The 19,866-nt window shown below is 38.2% G+C and overlaps 1 protein-coding gene across 1 annotated transcript in view; it reads right to left on the bottom strand.

Annotated features, from left to right (window-relative positions):
- The window catches only part of LOC107740658 (insulin-like growth factor 2 mRNA-binding protein 1), a 37,122-nt gene extending 17,759 nt beyond the window's left edge, over window positions 1-19,363 (bottom strand). Inside the window, exons 1-2 of the mRNA XM_016553163.1 lie at window positions 19,156-19,363; window positions 17,837-17,897 (exon numbers count right to left, since the gene is read on the bottom strand). Coding sequence (XP_016408649.1) covers window positions 17,837-17,897; window positions 19,156-19,330 — 236 coding nt within the window. The 5' untranslated portion in view covers window positions 19,331-19,363. The remainder of the gene's footprint in view (window positions 1-17,836; window positions 17,898-19,155) is intronic.
- Between the last annotated feature and the right edge of the window lie 503 nt (window positions 19,364-19,866).

Below are 19,866 nucleotides of genomic sequence, written 5' to 3'. Positions count from 1 at the left end.
AGTATGGATACTATGGATACCTGAATTGCAAGACTACAAAATATTAAATTAAAGTTTTTGCACCAACATTTAGGATAAGATAAAGCAGCTGAGTATGGATACCTGAATTGCAAGACTACAAAATATTAAATTAAAGTTTTTGCACCAACATTTTTGGAGTGTAGGATAAGATACACATAATGTACTGTACATTGTTGACCAATAAATCAACCTAACTTTCCTCATAATTTATCCACATATTCAAGTAGCAAAATATCAGCTTGTACTTGCACAGTAATCCAATTGCATTTGGGCATTAGAGGGATCTGAAATTAAATTGCATCCCAGATACTTTCTAAAACATTTAGGATAGGCTACAAATTCACCAAATGAACCATGCGTAACTTATCATGCATTTGCTCATGCAGATAATGGAGCCAGTTCAAGCAGTTCTGCAATTTGGAGAATTTATTTTCAAAATTTCTCCAAAAAGAATTTTATTAAATATAAAAGCAAAAATCTAAAGGACTGGTGAAACCTATAATTTGGGCTAAAAAGACTGTTAGTTCGAATACTACAACTAATAAAAAAAGTAAAAATAAAATAAAATAAGCTATGATTTACTAAACAGACAGGTTGGTTCACAATCACACTGCACTGAATTTTATATATTCCTAGCTACATTTTTTGTTGGGTAAACAAGGTAAACATTCCTGAAAGAAAACGGATAAATAGGCTAAACCACATTTTTGTATCAAATGTCTTAAGCATTTTCAAAAAAAAAAAACTCTTTATATATTCAAATACAAATGCAAGATAAATAAATTATTAGATAATATATACAAAAACATAGTATTTCTTTAATACAAATCAACTAGAAAAAAAAGAGAAGCAGACTGGGATTACTCAGCACTGCAAAGTAAAATAATCCTAAACAAACGGAGATAAATAAATAATCCTTTTTCATCTACTTTTCTGAAAAGCCATTCATAAGCAAATCATTTTACACTATATAATTATTGTATTAACTCACATCTAAAAATCCAAATCTAATTAGTCTCCAGAAATAATATTCCATACCACTGAAGTCAATCACAAAACTGCATGCATAAATGTATACACAGCCCAAACCAAAATGATCCAAAGCTAAACCACCTTTTTAACATGACGCACTGTGACAGTGGTAGGCAGAGGAATGACATGAAACAGAACTTCAGTCAGTAAACTGCTAGAGGAGCTTCGTATACAGCAAGGCCTCTGCAGCCAACACTGAAAATGGCGGGTAAGTGTGGGAGGGGAAGGGGCGGATCCTAACTTCCACACACCTCCCTTTCCCGCTCTTTGCGTAACAGCGAGTCCACGGAGGGACGTAGTGAGCTGCTTAAGGTCTAGATGGACGTGGAGGTTCCTCAAGTCAATGAAAACATCCTGGCAACGAAGTTAAGGAGCTCAGCTTGGTGGCCGTGTAGAAAGCTATGGGTGCCGTCGGAGATACCCGACCAGACGAGGTGGTTCCAGGCGCTGAATGGAACAGCAAGGGTTAAGCCATAAATCAAAGTGGTGTAGAGAGTAGCAGCGATGGTGAGACAACTTCACCAGAAATAACAGACGTCCCATCCCCCCTTTTTCCTGCTTTCTTCTCACTGTTTCTCGTTCCCTCTTTCTACACTCCTCCCTGTGGAGCTTTCTGCTCTGCATTACCTGATAGGCCTTCCCTCCCCCTCGCCACTCCGCTTTTTTCCCCTTGCCCTATTCCTCTGAGAGGTGAAAGGTCACTCCCCAAACTTAGCAATCAACACATGCTGATGCAACCCGTAACATACCAGAAGAAGAGAGTGAGGGGCAATATACTGCTTACTGCCGGCCCCAGCAATACAGTCGTATAACAATGAAACCAATAAAAATAAATCTCACGCCTCTAAAAGGTGCCTCTTGCCATTGAACACTGGTGTTGGCCAATAGCATGGCAGTAGCGGACACTATCTGTATTAAACCGTCAAAACTGGGACTTGGGCGCTTAGCGTTAAGTTACTGTTCATTTTTGTATTTTCATTTGAATTTTTCAAGTCCTGAATTAATTAACGGCTTTTAAAGAATAAAAGTGTCCTCTAAAACTTTTTTTTGTCTTTAAAATTATTAAATTATCAGAATATGAATCCTGTTAGTGTAAATGCAGGAACATCAATGAGCAACTGCAGGAAAAAGTGTAATGATGCATTCAACAAATGCATCATTATAAACAGATAAATTCATAAATATTATTTACAATTAGGCATACACACCCACACACGTGACCCTGGACCACAAAACCAGTCATAATGGACAATTTTTTGAAATTGAGATTTATACATCATCTGAAAGCTGAAAGCTATTGCTACAAATATACCCGTGCTACTTATGACTGGTTTTGTGGTCCAGGGTCACGCACGCACACACCCCAGCAATACAGTCGTATAACAATGAAACCAATAAAAATAAATCTCACGCCTCTAAAAGGTGCCTCTTGCCATTGAACACTGGTGTTGGCCAATAGCATGGCAGTAGCGGACACTATCTGTATTAAACCGTCAAAACTGGGACTTGGGCGCTTAGCGTTAAGTTACTGTTCATTTTTGTATTTTCATTTGAATTTTTCAAGTCCTGAATTAATTAACGGCTTTTAAAGAATAAAAGTGTCCTCTAAAACTTTTTTTTGTCTTTAAAATTATTAAATTATCAGAATATGAATCCTGTTAGTGTAAATGCAGGAACATCAATGAGCAACTGCAGGAAAAAGTGTAATGATGCATTCAACAAATGCATCATTATAAACAGATAAATTCATAAATATTATTTACAATTAGGCATACACACCCACACACGTGACCCTGGACCACAAAACCAGTCATAATGGACAATTTTTTGAAATTGAGATTTATACATCATCTGAAAGCTGAAAGCTATTGCTACAAATATACCCGTGCTACTTATGACTGGTTTTGTGGTCCAGGGTCACGCACGCACACACACACACACACACACACACATACATATATATTACAGTGCCATCCAAGAAATGTATCTGTTGCCATTCAAGCATTCAAATGTAATCGAAGAGAAGAGGAAGTTGCATCGTGCTACACTGATCTGAGACAAATTGTAGCTTCTCATAGGCTGCTATAGAGCAGTGACAGTAAATTTTTTTATGCTACTGGCAAGCAGAAAAATCAGGGTAAATATTTCATAATCCATGCAAAAGTGACCAGTGACTGAAAGTGTCTCTCTAAAATGGATTTGACAAACACAAAGATTTGAGGAGCAAGGTCAAACCTTCACAGAAACAGATCTAAACAGTTGCAAGGATGGAAGCCAGATGTTTTTTTTTTTATCATTAGATATACTTAAATAAATCAAAATTATACGAATATTATTAAACCAATGAACTCCAAAAGATGTATAAAGTGAGAAAGACAACAAAAAAGAACCTCTTTTTATTACAAGCTACACCACAAGATTACGTCATTCTCCACATAAAGTAACATCACACATGGATTTTAAAAAAAAAGAGAGAGAGAGAGAGAGAGAAACCGTTTTGTGATTGCAGATAAACGGTATTATACTTTTGTAACATTTAGTCTGAAGCTTAGGCTTCTCTTATGAATTCAAACAGAAGATTCACAGTTTATGGGGCATGTTTTACAAAGTTTATGCATAATTTTTTTTTTTTTGCCTAGTGCCTATAAGGAGCGTTTTTATTATTTTTGCCTAAATTCTGTTCTCTCACAGAGAAGCAGAAAACTACAATAAAAAAATTGTTTAATTAGGAAAAGTATTCCCTCACTGTCAAAAAGCAAAAAAGCATATGAATGCTAGTTGAAAACAATTAAAATGCTAAAAATACATGAATTACAAGACCAACAACTAATCTTCACATTCTCTTTCTATCATTGATCTTGATATACCAAACTGTTTAGCAATGATTTTAAATCTATACAATCCAAGTTAAGAATCATTAGGCAAGTAAACCACTGAAAGTAAATTCCAAGCTATCTGAAAATGTTTTTAAACTTTAGAACTAAACTTATTTTTTCACTTGCATGGGCCCAACAGCACAGGGAAACCACTCTGCCTTTGACTGCAAATTTTTAAGCATGTCAAAGTGTGCAGGGAGCGACATGCTCAGCTGAGGAATGCAAACGGCCTCCGAAACGGCAGCCGGTGGGGGTGAAGCGAAGAGAACCTGAGGTCCTTTCCTGCACATTATCATGTGAAACACCCCTCCCTCTCATCCGTCATCTTCTCTTTCTCTCTCTCTCCCTTGGCCATTTGACTGAGACAGAGAGCCATGGGGAATGGAGAGAGAGAGAGAGAGAGAGAGAGAGAGAAACAGAGAGAGATTTCATCTTATCGACAAAGAGTTTTGTCTGCAAGTAGTTCTCAACCTTGCATCTCAACCTTTGACCCCAATGTGGATGGGGAACGCTTTGGCCGGGACTTTAAAAAGAGTCATAGGGCATGGCAGGGAACTGGGGTACTAGCAAACAATTGAACTTTTCAAAGAGGCCGCAGATTATGCTGAGGTATGGAGGCTCTGTTAAAAAGGGGGAAGGGATTGCAGGACACAAAACAGCAAATATTAAAGTCTTTATTAAATTTGTGGTGCACTTCAAAAAAACTATTCAAAACACTCAAAAAAAAAAAGAGCATATGCCCCCAGGCAAGTAAAAAGCCTTGTTGAAAAAGGGGCGTTGTCTGAATCATAATTCATCAGCAATAACAGAAGGAATTGTCTAAATGTTTTATTAGTTGCACACACTGACATAATTGTAGCAACTAATCTCTTCTCGGCTTGTAGGACATTCACGTAAATATTGCGTCGCCTACCTATAGGCCACACAGAGAAAAGGCGCTCAAACGTTTGCGTCTTTCTAAAAAATTCCATATGTATAGGTATTTCCCCCTCGGGTGGGGTTGGTTTGGTGGGTGGTATGTGAGAAACAACTGTAGAGAGTAACAACTCCGGGATACATTTAGTTTACAAAGGCGATATGCCCTTAGTTTGGGTCAAAGTTGACGCTTCGCTCTGCTGTGCCCTACTCAGCGTGGAGAAGATGGAAGCGCTCGTGCGCCTCCATTTTGCGACTCGGGAGCAGAACACGGGACAGAAAGCATGGCTGACTACAGTGCAAACTGAGTGAAGAGACATAAAGTGAGCTCAAAATGAGCAAATACATTTGCGTTATGATTAACTTTACAAAGAACAAATCACACGATTTAAGAATAAATTAGGAGGACTGACGTTTAAATAACCGAGGCATAATCTGACAAGCATCACAACAGGCTGTAAATACATGTCCGGAGGGGTTTTGTGCGTCAATCAAGTTTCTAAGCTCTTCAGCGATATAAATTAGAGTGTAGAATGTTAGATAATGTTTAAAACTTATGAGTTTTTAATAAATCTGTTTACTCCTCCCTCCCCCCGTCTCGTATAGCCGTCTCGCCATTTCATGAAAGCCAAGTGTTCAGGAAGAAATGAAATGGCAGGTTGCACTTCAAAACACACTTGTTCAGCTGCAAAAGTCACGAAATCACCTTTGAGCTGCTTTTGGATAAAACACATGCTCGTAATCAGATAATCACACGTGTTAATTGTTTTTTTAAGTTTCTGTCTCGCGCAGTTTCAGTTAGTGACACTCACTCGGCAGTGGCGGAAAAAATAAACTTACTGCGGTTTAGTCTAATTGCTCAGATTTAGTTTACATTTTAAAAGTAGTAAAAATCTCAAATAAACAGTGTTTTTTTTTTATTAAGTCTTCACAATTATAATGCTGACAAATAAGACTGACAAAAGACTACAACAGTTATTTCAACAGTTATTTTATTTCAGTTGATATCCAGTTACGCATTTTGCATGAGAAGCGCGGCCAATTTCTGTTTTTAAAAATTTAACAATTAGCTTCATCGGAGGACTTAAATAATAAAATGAAAATAAACACAGGCATATTAAAAAAGCAGACAAAAAATGACAAAAGACTACAACAGTTATTTCAACAGTTATTTTATTTCAGTTGATATCCAGTTACGCATTTTGCATGAGAAGCGCGGCCAATTTCTGTTTTTAAAAATTTAACAATTAGCTTCATCGGAGGACTTAAATAATAAAATGAAAATAAATACAGGCATATTAAAAAAGGAGACAAAAAAACAAAACAATAACAGAAATAACATTATCTGTAAAAGTTACCAAATTATTTAGCTAGTCAGTGAATCATGAAGCACGCAATAAATATGGCCACTAAAATGCACATAGCCTACCCATCAATTATTGGGCTGCGTCTTTTGTTGTGTGGTTAAGCTTTATTCTACTTTCTAATATCCTACCATTATATCCAACGCGCACAGGTAGGCCTACGTGAGGATGTTTACGTGAAGCAAACTCGTACAATCTGGTTCTCAAATCACAACAAACCCATTCGGAAATTCTTGTTCAGAGCGAGTAACATAGGCCTGGATACATCTCAACCATGTGGGCCAGCGTACGTTCAGCCATCTTCCACTGACAACGCCCAATAACCACAATGAATCTCAGTCACATGAGCAGGCGCAGAATGTGCTAGAAAACTATAGGTAACATATAGGAGCAGAATAAGCTTCCATGTCAGCACAGAGCGAAATGTGGTGTGTTGTGAGGCTGCTATTGCAAAATGCGTAAAACAGAGAACGTGCGTGTGAAAATTGCGTTAGTTCTATATATGAAATTACAAAAAAAAAAAAATCAGTTACAGGCTAGCTCTAAGGGTGCTATTTTATTTGATGGATTCAAACTCTAATATCATCCTCCCCTTTTAAACTACATTATAATGTATTGCTGTTGCACTATCATTGCACCGTATAGTGTCTGCTGTTATGTACGAATCAACGTGCATAATAATTACATTACAGCTACGAGTTCATCCAGCAATAAAGTACTGTATTCCGCATTAAACTCCATTTACCAGCGCCTTCATTTGAGCCACATCAAACTAGTGAGGATGTGAAGATTTGTCTTTAGATGACTGACTGCCTGCAGTGCAGTAGGCGCAAACGCTCGCGTTTCTCTGGATCACTCCCCTTTACGCACGCCGCGCTGTGGCTTCAGCTTCAGCTTCTCGCAGGCAGTGAGCGGGAGACCAGCCTTCATTCATAAAGTCACCGGGCTACTCGAGAGTACTACAGCGCCGTGAAAGAGGCGGTGCGCACAGTCACTGTACCGCCCACCGCCGAGGAACTGAGGGGGTTGGTAGAGAAGAGGAGATCTGCACGCTGACGAGGAAATAGGGGGTGTGGAACGGAACAGAAACTGTCTCGTACAGAACCGAGCATCCAGGCTATATGTGCCACAATGCAGTGCACCTGACTCAGCACGGTTTAATAACGATTTTGTCAGGATTCGCACTGCTTCCAGTGCTGTCCTCTTGAAGAGCACCGCTTGTAGCCTATGGATTTTCCGCGTTCTGCCGTAAAGATCAGCAAATTAATAGTTTCCATCATGTTCTGGTAATAAAGCGCGCAATAAAAGCCCGGGAATCATTTCAAATTAATTATTTCGTTCCATTCGGAACCGATCATGAATATTATTAGCTCATCTACGGATGTAAATAATTGATTCTTTCATACTCAAAGCAGCACATCTAGTTAGAGTTGCAATCTATATCATAAGATAGTTCACATTGTTGGGAAAAGTCACATTTTAAGCACAGCAGTGACTCATTGGAGAAGCCAAGTCTACATGTCTTAAACTCTACAAATGTGAATGAACATGCCAGGGAAAAGTCTGCTATTATCTTGTGCATACATTTTATATATATTTCGCAAGGCCAGCTCATTTTCGACCCGCATAAAGCATAGTTTACATAGTTTCTCTCAAATAAATAATCATCTATTTCGTAAAGGGATAGTTTAAGTCAAGTAAGCATCAACATGTGTTGTCACATTTCAAGTAGTTTGCCTTGTTCCCATTTAACGTGTAGGCTATTATATAAATGAATGAAAAATTAACAGTTTATGAGGAAAGAACGTAAGGCAGTTATTTGATTATTAAATTCAAATTATAAATTTTTGTTTTTACCTTTCCATGAGTTTTTTTTTTTCCAAAAACATTTACAAAACATATTACACAGTCCAACTAATTAAATATTTTCATTCACAAAATATTTATTGCTCATATTTAATTGCATTGTTGGAAACAAAACTTTAAATGCAAGTATACTTAAGACTTCACACGTTTTGCTTTTCTTTTAAGCACATTTCAATTTTTTTTTAAATTAAAACAAACAAATAAGTAAACATAAAATTTTAGCAAAATAACATTTATTAAAACAAATGTGTTTCAGTCAAAAAAATGAAGGACTCTGAAATGTTGTTGTACAGTTCTTTTTAATGCAGTTTAAATAAATATCTAAAAGTTAAAAATTCTAAATTCTCTCTGAATACTTCACTTCTCAGTATTTTTACTTGGTAGTATTTGTTTTCAAACTTTGTTTGAAACATGTATAACTACTATTTTAAATGGAAAAATACGGTTTGAAAACAATATTCTACCACTAAAAAAGTAACATTTTTTCATTAAATTACTTTGTGAATATCTAATTAATTGGTTCCTTATTTTTCCAAACAGTTTGTCATCCATCAGAAATTTAAGTAAATCTAGCAAATGTGTCTTGAACCAATAAAACCTTTCTTTCAAAGCCAGTTTCTTCTTTTGTTACAAATGAAGGACCTTCTTCCTTGCAAAGCGTGACGTCAACCCCTGATGTTATTCTTTTAATCTTTTAACTCTGAAAGTAGACAACACTCTCCTCTTACCGGTCTTCACTATCTCTCCTCTCTTCCATCATGTACTTAAAAATAATGACGATTAGAAATTGCAGTTTGTCTTAGACTGTGGTTTCTTTGGAGGGAAAATAGTCTTAAGTCTATCCAAAAGGGTTAACAATTAAGTTCAAAATGCTCAGTAGTCCACAGAACAGCCTCATGAGTAAAGCTACACAAAGTAACAAATTCAAAACGTGAATAAATACTTAATACTACTGAATTAAAACTATTAGATAATAAAAAATAAAATCTAGAAACTTGAACAGCAATTTTTTTAAACAACTCTCTCCTGGCTGTATAGAAATAGCATAGCATACCATCAAATCATCCACAAACAAGACAAAGCGAACACCATTTTTAGCAGGAGACTTTTTTTAAATTTTTATTTAAATAAATTCTCCTGGTCAGCTCTATTTCACAACACCCTTTGTACTATGTTATATCAATATTTGAATGCACTGTTTGATTGCACAGAAATGATCAGGAGCATAAAGTCCACTGAAATCTTGCTCTGAATACCATCACATCTAATTGCATGCAATCTGAAAATATCATATATATCATATATATATATATGTGTGTGTATGTAACGTATACACTCATGGCGGCTCTCCTCCGCCTGAGAAGGCCTTCGCTCAACACTGCAAGAGGAAGGTATGACTCCATGTATGTCTGAGGGGGGTGTTGCCAGCCCCTCCCCCCGTTCTATGCTTTTAAAATGCATGTGTGTGTGTGTGTAAAGGGGGATAGCATGACCATACCAGCACATGCCTGTTACGAGGTCATGTGATCTAGAGGCTCCATTTTAAGTGATTTGGACTCGGTAAGGAGGGAATTGCAATGTGGAGGAAGAGAGGGAGGGGGAGGAAGAGGGATACAGAGAGAAAATAGCATAAAAAGAGAAGAACAGTGTTGACTGATCTCTATGGCCACACGAAGGAGAAAGGGGTAAAGACGTGAACAAGCCATGTACGTTCTCTGTCACTTTCATGCTTCCATACCTTAGGCAAATTTTCAGCTAAATTAAACAACTGAAAACTTCTGGTTTTGTTCATTTATATTGACAATTGAAGGCTAGCTGTAATACTGCTAAAAGAACTTTAAAAAATATATGTGGACCTCACTAATATGAAGGAACAGATTGAATGTTACAGACAAATCAAAATAAAAATCAAAACTAAACTAATTCTATCGTAATGCAAACAAACATTAAAGTTGAGATGTAACTAAAGTATTGATCAATCTTTTCTTCCCTATTCAAGAGTGATTTATCAGAAAGTAAAAAAAAAATTATAATAATTCTATCCATCGGCTGTTGACTAGATTTTGAAATGTGAGCGCTGAACTCATCTGCAGGGTGTAAGTGGACTAAATGTCTGGAAACATCACCAGAGAAGTAAGCATGACGTTTCACTGGAAAACCCAGTTATGATCATTTATTTTAAAAAATGTTTTTAAATGAAACATATGCATGGATGAATCATGAGATTAATAACATGCACTTACAAAATAGATAGTGAATTTGCATTTAATTCTGACTTCAAGAGTAGAGTTTTACACTTACAAAAATGTTCTGTTTTTTCGGTGTGAACAGCTAGCAATGGCGGGTCAGCATCCAATTAATAATTAGCTGGCAGGCACACACAGCTCTCTAAAACAGACATTACATACATGCATACATTATAAAAATGCATACATTATTTCTACATACAAAGACAGAGGGGAGATGGTCACTAAAGAGAAAATAAGCTACAGCTTCCCTGTTCTAATACGTGGTGTAACGTTCTTGTGATGATTAATACAGCAGTAATGTGATTCTGTAGGACTTGAGTCAGATTCTTCATTTTTAAATTTTCCGGGATTTTACTCCTTTTGAATTATTAATGTAAAAGAGAGAGAGAGAGAGCTTTCAAAGAATTCTCCGTTTCTGTTACGTTGCAATGTACGAAAACAAATGGAATCTAATTGGATATTAATTTAGTTTCTAATTATCTGTAGGTGCAAGGAACAATTATATGCTCAATCAATTCCCTAAAAGAGTACAGCTATTAATAGGAGCTTGTATGGTAGAAAAGGTTTTTTTTTTTTTTTTTTGGTGCTGGAAGATAACACCATGCAGGCATCACAAGAAATCATTATGAGCTACATAAAAATGTCACAAGCCTAATTTTCACCATCTTATGATAGTGGCCAGTTTTCTTTCCACAGAAATGCTACAGTAAATGTGTGAGTCAGGAAAACAGGATTGCTTTGAGTGACCTGTATGCCTTAATATAATTGCAAAAGCAAAGTAGGCATGAACGAGTAACTAAAGAGAGATGGCAATCAAAAAGCATGTGATTTGAAAGACATGTCTTGAACATGCTGTTCAACTAACACTAATACAAAAAAAAGCAAACAAAGGGGAAACCAACATCTAGCTAGCAGTTATCTTTTCAGCGTCTCTCTGACATGGCTGCTTCAACACTAACTGCGGTTACTGAAACCATGCCTTCTTTCTTTGCGTGCACATTTGGGCGGCATTATGCAAATATTCCCACATAGTGAGGTAGATATGTGGGGGCGTGTTAGAACGAGCCGTTTTAGGGGGGCGTGGCAGAGTCTTAACTTTGATAAAGAATATCTCTTTGGTTTTGAGACTTTAGTCTTTGCAACTTCAGGGATCTTATCTATTCACAATCAGCTTGTAACACCCCAAAGAGAAAGGAAAACTTGAAATCGCATCATATGACCCCTTTAATTTCAGTTTTAGCAATATTCATTCAAATATATAACAGGGTAAATATAAAATAATGTCAATGTGTAGAATAATAAACATTTTAATTGCTGTGCTTGTTGTGCATGAGCTTGATTTGCCCAAGCAGGATCAGGAGCACAAATAGCGCAGGAATTTAAGCCAGCAGCATTTTAACACACACATCCTGCGGAAGAACAATGTGCAAAATAGCTTCATTATTTACAGTGCAACAAAACCAATTTGGAACACACTCATTTATTTCACTCCTAAACAAGCAGAGCATCCATTTAAATATGCAATGAGAACTTGAATGACTATTAATCAGTTCAAGTCGCTTGTGTCAACATTCTGTCAACATCATATATACTATGACCCAGGCACTCAATACATGTTCATTGGTCCATTTGGGGAAAAAAAAGAGAAAGAAAAATGTAAAGAATTTTCGGTTCAAGGGGCACCCCCCGTTCACCAGTGTTTATGATGGCGATGCCTTCAGAACGGCCTGTTCACCAGAGAAATAAAGAGTCATTGGGGGGGATGGGGCAAACAGGGGGCCCATACTTCAGAGGGGTAAACCACCATGAACTTTTTTTCCCCTTGGGAAACAACCCTAGTCTCACATCCCTCCCACACACAGACACTAAAAAACAAAAACACAGACCTGCACGCATATCTAGACTGTCACACTGCACTGCATTTTGTAGAAATACCCACAATGCTATCTGAACATTCAAAAGAAAACACAACAAGGTTAGGTTAAAAATGTACGTTTGAGAATTCACAAGTAATTTTCGTCCAGGACATCAAGTCTGTCAAAGCAGCACAAACAGTACCATTTTTTGGAGAAAAGTCAACAGTTTGAACACAACGTGAACTTATTTTATTTGCTATTACAGAAGTCAAATTTATTCAATGCTTACAATTTAAATAAACATGTAAATTTTCTAAATCAGTGCCAAAATCGAATAATTTTACATTTTAGATATGCTGCAAAAAATGAAGAAATCTGAATCAGGCGAGACCCTGAAACCCGTCCCACAGCAACTTGGGCAGCCATGCTGCAAAATGGCGCCAACCAATCATTTGAACTTCAAGCCAAGTCCCATCCACCTGTTCACGCTCCCTTGTGACAGCAAGCCCCTGCGGTTAATATATTCATCTTTGAGAGAGGGTTTCTGATGCCTCATGTCACAAATGTTATCAATGGACAACGAGAGAAAGAAAGAATGTTCTTATTCTCCATTACTATTTCCTTGACCATAGCGTGAACAAGAATTAGATCTTACCACTACTGATCCAACTCTTAACGAACATCAAAAATGTATATTAGCAGACATATCTCTAACAAACATACAAGCACTCACTACTTTTATCATGTATTGTAGCCCATTTACACAAAATCAGCTAATTTTTTTGTGTGTAAAATCCCTCGAGGGTGTGAACGTGCTTGTGTTTCTGAATGCTTGTCCAAAGCTGAAGTAAAGGGACTTCGATCCTTTTCAAAAAAACAGCACAGATGGTTCAAAATAGGGAAAGGGGGAGAGAAGAGGACACATTGGTAAGGGGTTAAAATGGGAGGGGTGCTCTTAAAGGCACAACGCACACTTAACTTTCACATTTTCAGCATGTCTACGTGCTATGAGCATTTTTCCCTTTGTCCCTCGTCCTCCTATTTCCCCTGTTCAAAACAACGGTCGTTTTGAGAGAATCGCACTCCGTAACAGCAGAAAAAGGGAAGCCCACAAGGAAGTGCTGCCATGCATTCCCTCCTCAATCCCCAGCCCCTCCTCTCCTCTTCTCTCCTCCTCTCCTCCCTCTTCCTGCTCAGGCAAGCCCTGCGAGTAGCACATCATATGACGGAACTAACAAGACTGCCTGCCTCCACCAAATGTGGGAATCAATCAAAAATGCATGTCTCGTGGCAGAAGGAACGACAGCCTATGCAATACAGAGGGACAAAGAGAGGAAAAGAGCAAAAGAAAGAGACAGACAGAGCAAAAGTGCAAGCCAGGAAAAGAAAAGGGAAAAAAACTGCACTCAAGCAAGCATGCTGCTGGGAGAGGGAGAGAGAGAGAGAGAGAGAGAGAGAGATGAGAACGGCGTGTAGCACCGTCAACGGCTTCTGAGAAACTGCACACAGGTGTTCCTGCCCCCCCCCCGATTGGTCGCACCTCCTTCTTCATAAAAACCCCTCCCCCTGCCTTCTGTAGTACTACAATCACAAGCGGCGATGGAGAGAAAAAGACAGAGAGAAAAGGAGGGAGGGAGCGAGAGAAAGAGAGAGAGAGAGGACAGAGCAGGCAAGTGTGGCTTCAGACTGCCTGAGCATGCAATCGCAACACGCTCGTTTATTTACCCGGCGAAATGCCGCGATTCGATTCAAAGCTGAAGCTTTCTTTTTTCCCTCCCTTTTCTCTCTAAATCCACTTTGCAAAGGTCTGGTGAGACGTAGCTACTTTAAATGCACAAATCTTTACTTAGGAGTTACTCATACAAAACTGCTGTTATTTCAGCCCTGCAGGTTTTTCCTTCGGTCAAAGCAACTAACGCATTTGTTAGATATTGGCTGTATTATTTTAAAAAAAACAAAAAACAGGGTATTTACAGCACTCTCTAATTGCAAGACAGCAGACAATTAACTTTTTGTTGTTCTTTAAAAAGATATTTTTTATTTATTATTTTAACCACTATGGATCTGACAGCAGACACGGGCCATGATAAATGACAAACTCTAGCTTTTAACAAAAGTGAGCACTTGAAAGAAAAACAGTGTGGGGTTTTCCTTCGGTCAAAGCAACCAACGCATTTGTTAGATATTGGCTGTATTATTTTAAAAAAAACAAAAAACAGGGTATTTACAGCACTCTCTAATTGCAAGACAGCAGACAATTAACTTTTTGTTGTTCTTTAAAAAGATATTTTTTATTTATTATTTTAACCACTATGGATCTGACAGCAGACACGGGCCATGATAAATGACAAACTCTAGCTTTTAACAAAATTGAGCACTTGAAAGAAAAATCAACAGTGTAGGGTCACAATAAAGAATATCATGAGACAAAAACAGCTCAACAGGGAGAAACTAACACTACACACACACACACACCTCAACAGGTCTTCCCCTTCACTACTTATCAATAAACCTGAAATCAGTTTTCACTTCAGTAACACAATTTTTCCCTACTACTCACAAATACACACATGCAGTCAGATGAGCAGCTACATTACTTTACACTGGCATTTTGGAAATAATAATTCACTCTTTTCACATTCCAGTTCATGTTTCCCAAAGTACATCCTTATTGTAATTTTTATTAGTATATTTACAATAAATATTTCTATTGCAGTTCTATACCCACGACTTGCACTACTTCTCTACTGCATTATTCAGTTCACAAAGAATTAGCCTCTGCCACAATTTGTCAATATTCATCCCTACTGTTAAAATTCCTTTTTTTGAGAGAGAGAGCGAGAGAGAGAGAGCAATAAAATGTTGCAGCAAAAACATGTTGCTTTCTGGACCTTGATAGGTGCTTACAAGGGGAAGGGAGCACGCAGAGTAGCATCTGGAAGAAGGGGGAAGGGCCATTGTTACACTTTTAACACCCGGTATTGTCATAAAGGTGTGTCTCTTCCCCTTGTCTCTAAATCTCTCCTGCCGAAGGACTTCAAAAGTGGCCCATCAAGCCATTGCAAATGGCCCCGTCACACCAATGCAACATTACATAAAGCAGGGAGAAACTCAAGGCGTGAGACATGGAGCCGCCCACACAGCTCTATGCACAAAACATTATGGCTTACTCACTACACCCTCTATGGTCTTCACTGTATTCTTTGCACACATTTAACATCAGTTTCACCAACAACTACTTTATTACAAGCATATTACTTTAAACAACTGAATACAAAAAAGCTCTTGATATCAGCTTTTGGTGGTCTTGATGTGTTGACAAGTTTTAATTATTTGTTTATTTTCAACAATAAGACGTCTTCAACAAAACGCATTTCAAATTTTCCTTATGAGCATTACATAAGTCAGACCCAATGTTACCAGATGTAAGGGGTGTGCACAATAGCAAAGAAGCTGCTCTGACCCTCCACCCCACCCCAAATCTTGTTACTCATCCTGCATTCACACTTCTCCAAAGCAACACATGAAACCTGAAGCAATTGAAATGTGTTCATGCACAAATTAAGCAAAAATATATCTATTTGAATTGGACAGAGTCACAATTCCACCAGCACATACGCATACAACACAACAAAGGGTCAAATCAACATATATGCTGACCTGGGGGTGAACGCTGCTTATTAAAGTCCCGCACCTCAGAGGCCAGCCCCACAAAGACGTTTATCAAAATGGCGACGAGTAACAGTTCCACCCTAATCAACATTTCTAATGCATTTTCCACAACTCTGGTTGTGTTTTGTGTATGTGTGTGCGCGTGCGTTCCGCTTACTTGGAATTTTCAACTCAAAAGAACCACACAACGTCTCACCAGAGCAGACTATACGAATTCTAAAATTATCATACGCACACAGGGAGAAAAAAGTCCCTTAAGTAGCCTATAAACATAAATAGCAAAATATGTGAGTTTAAGAGCAAAACGCATTTTTAGCTAAAATATCTCACCGAGCAATTATATTAAGGATTAGTTCACGGATTAGTAAACTGTTTACATGGCGCTATCAAATGCATTTGCACCCATTCATGTTAATGCCCCAGTGCTTTCAAATGGAGCCTTCGACAGAGAGCTACGTTGTACGCCATTTTCTCAATTGCTGACGTTGGTTACTCTTCACACTGATGGCGACCACGTGTCATAGCCTACTATCAGTGTACAGTTGGCCTCCCAACACTAATCACAACGTATGCCATTAAGGTCTATTAAAAACGTATATCTGTTACAAATTCATTCATGATAAAAAAAAAAGCCCGCTTTATCAGTAGGCCTATACATCTGAAGACGTACGTCATCTTACGTACGTATCTCCAGATGTATCACAAATATGCAAAAAAAAAATTCAAAAACAGCTATATCATACGTATAGTGTAATATTAAATATGCAACGCATACGTTCACACAACAGGTCTGTCAGCGGCAAACAGATGTATGGCTAAAGCGCGTAAACCAGGCAAACACATAAAACGCTGGTTCAACTGGTAAGAAAGCGGCCATAAAAACAACGTAAATGTATCAGCTGTACCTACCACAGAATTATTGAAACATATATGAGCAGCAGTATTTAAAATATTCACTGCAAATTATTTATTTGTATTATTTAGCACACATTATAGTTTTACTATATAGATTCTCCACAGGATGCAACGTTTTAAAACAATTTACCATCGAGTTATACGCCAGGTTAACAAGTGTAGCTCGGATGGATGTGAAAAAAAATGCGTTTAGGGTGTAAAGAGGTAAGAAGGAGAGTCGAGCTGGGTGGGGACGAAGGGGGAGACCTTTTTGTTCCACATAAACAGTCTTCTGCTCGCCATGCAAACTCCCCAGAACACAAATAAATACATTTCTGAGGATAATTTTAATTTTAAGCAGCAAAAGTTACAGTCTCATATCCACAATTACTTATAACTATCGGCAGAAACACGGATAAATTATATTTTAGACAACAAATCTTTCGAACTGTACAGTTTATGGAACATAGCCATGTATATTGGCTACGCTTTGTTTCTCCAGCGCTGACCTGAAGCGGCGTTCCCTACAAAGTCTACCATTTAAATATCCGCACAAAAGTACGAACAACGATGGTGTTCCAAAGTAATAGCAGCTTTTAAAACCACAGCGGGCTAGAAAACTAAATCTGTGTTGCATGAATCGTTTAAACGAATCAAGCACCGAGGCCTAGGCCTTACAGTAGGCCAAGGCCTAATCAACAGGGAACAAGTGATTGAAATGACACGGAGATCAGCATTGTTACATGTTTGACAAATATGCACGCATATGCCTAACGTGGAGACGACTCCCATATAGCGCTGTAGTAACTATGAATGTAACAGCACGTGGTGTAATGCTACGAGCATATGCCCCTTTTAACATCCGTCACGTGAAGAGAAACAAAGTATATTCGTATACAGAGAGCTAGACGCTTAAAAAGTAACAACTACTTAACTGTTACAACCAAACAGATCAGCAATTTAAGCACACCGCGAGATCCTACTTACACAGTACACATATTTGTATCACCGCCACGACATATATATACATTCAGCTTTTATATAGTACAGTAAGCAAACAATTGTCGAACTATTCAAGAGAAAGCAAATACCTCTGCTTCTTAGGGACAGAATGTTCGACCTCAATTCGTTTGCCGTGAAGTTCCACTTTACCTGGAAAAAGGAAATAAATTATTTTTTTTCTATTTTTTTTTACCCCACTCACAAAATGAGACCACAGCTTACTTAAATGGCCCTCATAATCCAAGCCAATTTTAAAACTAAAACATAATAAATGTGTGCCTCAAAGATTTCTATGTATGTTTCGTTATACCTCCCTGTGTGAAGAAATTTTATTTTTACTGTATAACTTGCATTGCGAATGGCCTAAACGAGCTTTTGAGGTGTTGTGGTCGCTAGGGTAGGTGTTAATAAAAAGTAATTCAACTAAAAAAAATAAATAAATAGAAATAAAAAAAATTAGTTGGCACAGGTCAAATGACAAAATTCTTAGGACGCTTTCAAGGTTCACTGGTCAGGGCTACACAAGCTATTGGCGTCAACTGTTTGACAGAATCCATATGTGTAGGGTATTATTTGTTGTTCGTGTCTACTTGAGATCTAAGAGGCATATAGCGATAAAAAGAACAGCTGAAGATGAATTAATCTTGACCGTGACTTCATGTGGTGGATAGTTTTAACTGGATCCTTATCGGCATGGCGACCTTCGTGCTATATAGAGCACACGTCACATGCTACATATATGGAGAACCGAGGAGAGACATATTTTGTGGTCAGTGGGACAGATGCAATGAAACTGCATGGTTAAAGTCAGCATATGAGAATGCTACATGGTCGGATGCGTTAAAGACAAGGTATCCCTCAGCATTGTGCCTGTTAACTCAATAGGGGCTTCACGAAACATGTTTCATTTTAGCTCCATTGGCCTATTAGCCAAAAGGGGGAGGGGTGAGACCGGATTCTATAGCTGTGCCGGGGTAGGTTGGACTAAACCTAAAGACTGAGCTTAGGAGAACCACGTCCTACAGTTTACAATCAGAACGACGCTAAATGCATAGTTATTTGCTAAAGTAGAGTACACTGCACGTTTTAAACCTGTCAGAGCAAAGAAAGTAAAGTCGTGGTAGATGTGTGCATGAATGCTTTTATTGTATGCAAACCCTCTCCTCTTAAAAGTTCACCATCTCAGGCACCTTTGCACTATAGAGCCTTACATTGCCCTGACTTCAATGGCAAAAAGTAGAAACATTGATTCATTTTCACAATAAAACCGAGATCCCCAGCAAAACAATAGATTTTGAAGTATAAACAAGCAAAACACTTATGGGAGGTTAACCAGGGTAAGTTACGAAAGAAAACCGGCGAAGAAGCAAACCGGTAACGAAAGGCCCATTAAAATCTATTTACTCACCAGAAAATGTTTCAATCGCTTTCATTGCCCATTGGTCGTCTGGGCAATCAACAAACGCATAGCCAGTTTTCATGAGAAACTGTCCAGAGTATGGGATCTTGTTATCTTCAAAGGTTTTAACCAAGTCCTCTGCAGTCACGTTTTCATTGAGATTTCCAATATATAGCTTGTTCATCGTGAAAAACTCTAACGCCCCCCCCCCAAAACAGAAATGAAAATAAAACTTTTCGGCAAAACGCTCTTAATTTTGGAAAAAAGGACTAAGACACCCGCAGATTACAAAATCATGTAGATGTCAGCCGGTTGGAATTAAAAACGAGGGGAAAAAAATCAAACTGCAAGACAATCCAAAATAAAAAGGGGAAAGTTCGACTAACAGTAACGTTGTAGTCTGATTAAGTCCTGCAGGCGAGTGGTAAATATTCTTCACTGTAGCAACCTTCGCGAATTCCCAGCACGGTGTAGAAATGATATCAGTTTGAATTAAGCTGATGTTTGTTACGATGGAATAGTGGCGAGCATATAGGCGGATCGCTGCCCCTCAACCTAAAGCTGTACCCTGCACTGTCACACAGATCCCACCGCTCGGCGATGGCACCGCCTCTAAAACCGAGTCGAATTTACTAATTTTTTTGTTTGCAAAGAAGAAACCACGTGGTCTCAGTGTAGCTAGAGAAGGGGCCGGTCCTCTGCTCTCTCTCGTGCGCGCGC

Source organism: Sinocyclocheilus rhinocerous, unplaced genomic scaffold (assembly GCF_001515625.1).
Source record: "Sinocyclocheilus rhinocerous isolate Xijiao unplaced genomic scaffold, SAMN03320098_v1.1 scaffold705, whole genome shotgun sequence".
Taxonomy (NCBI): domain Eukaryota; kingdom Metazoa; phylum Chordata; class Actinopteri; order Cypriniformes; family Cyprinidae; genus Sinocyclocheilus; species Sinocyclocheilus rhinocerous.
Note: the sequence above shows the minus strand (reverse complement) of the source record. Positions and strands in the feature narration are given on the sequence as shown.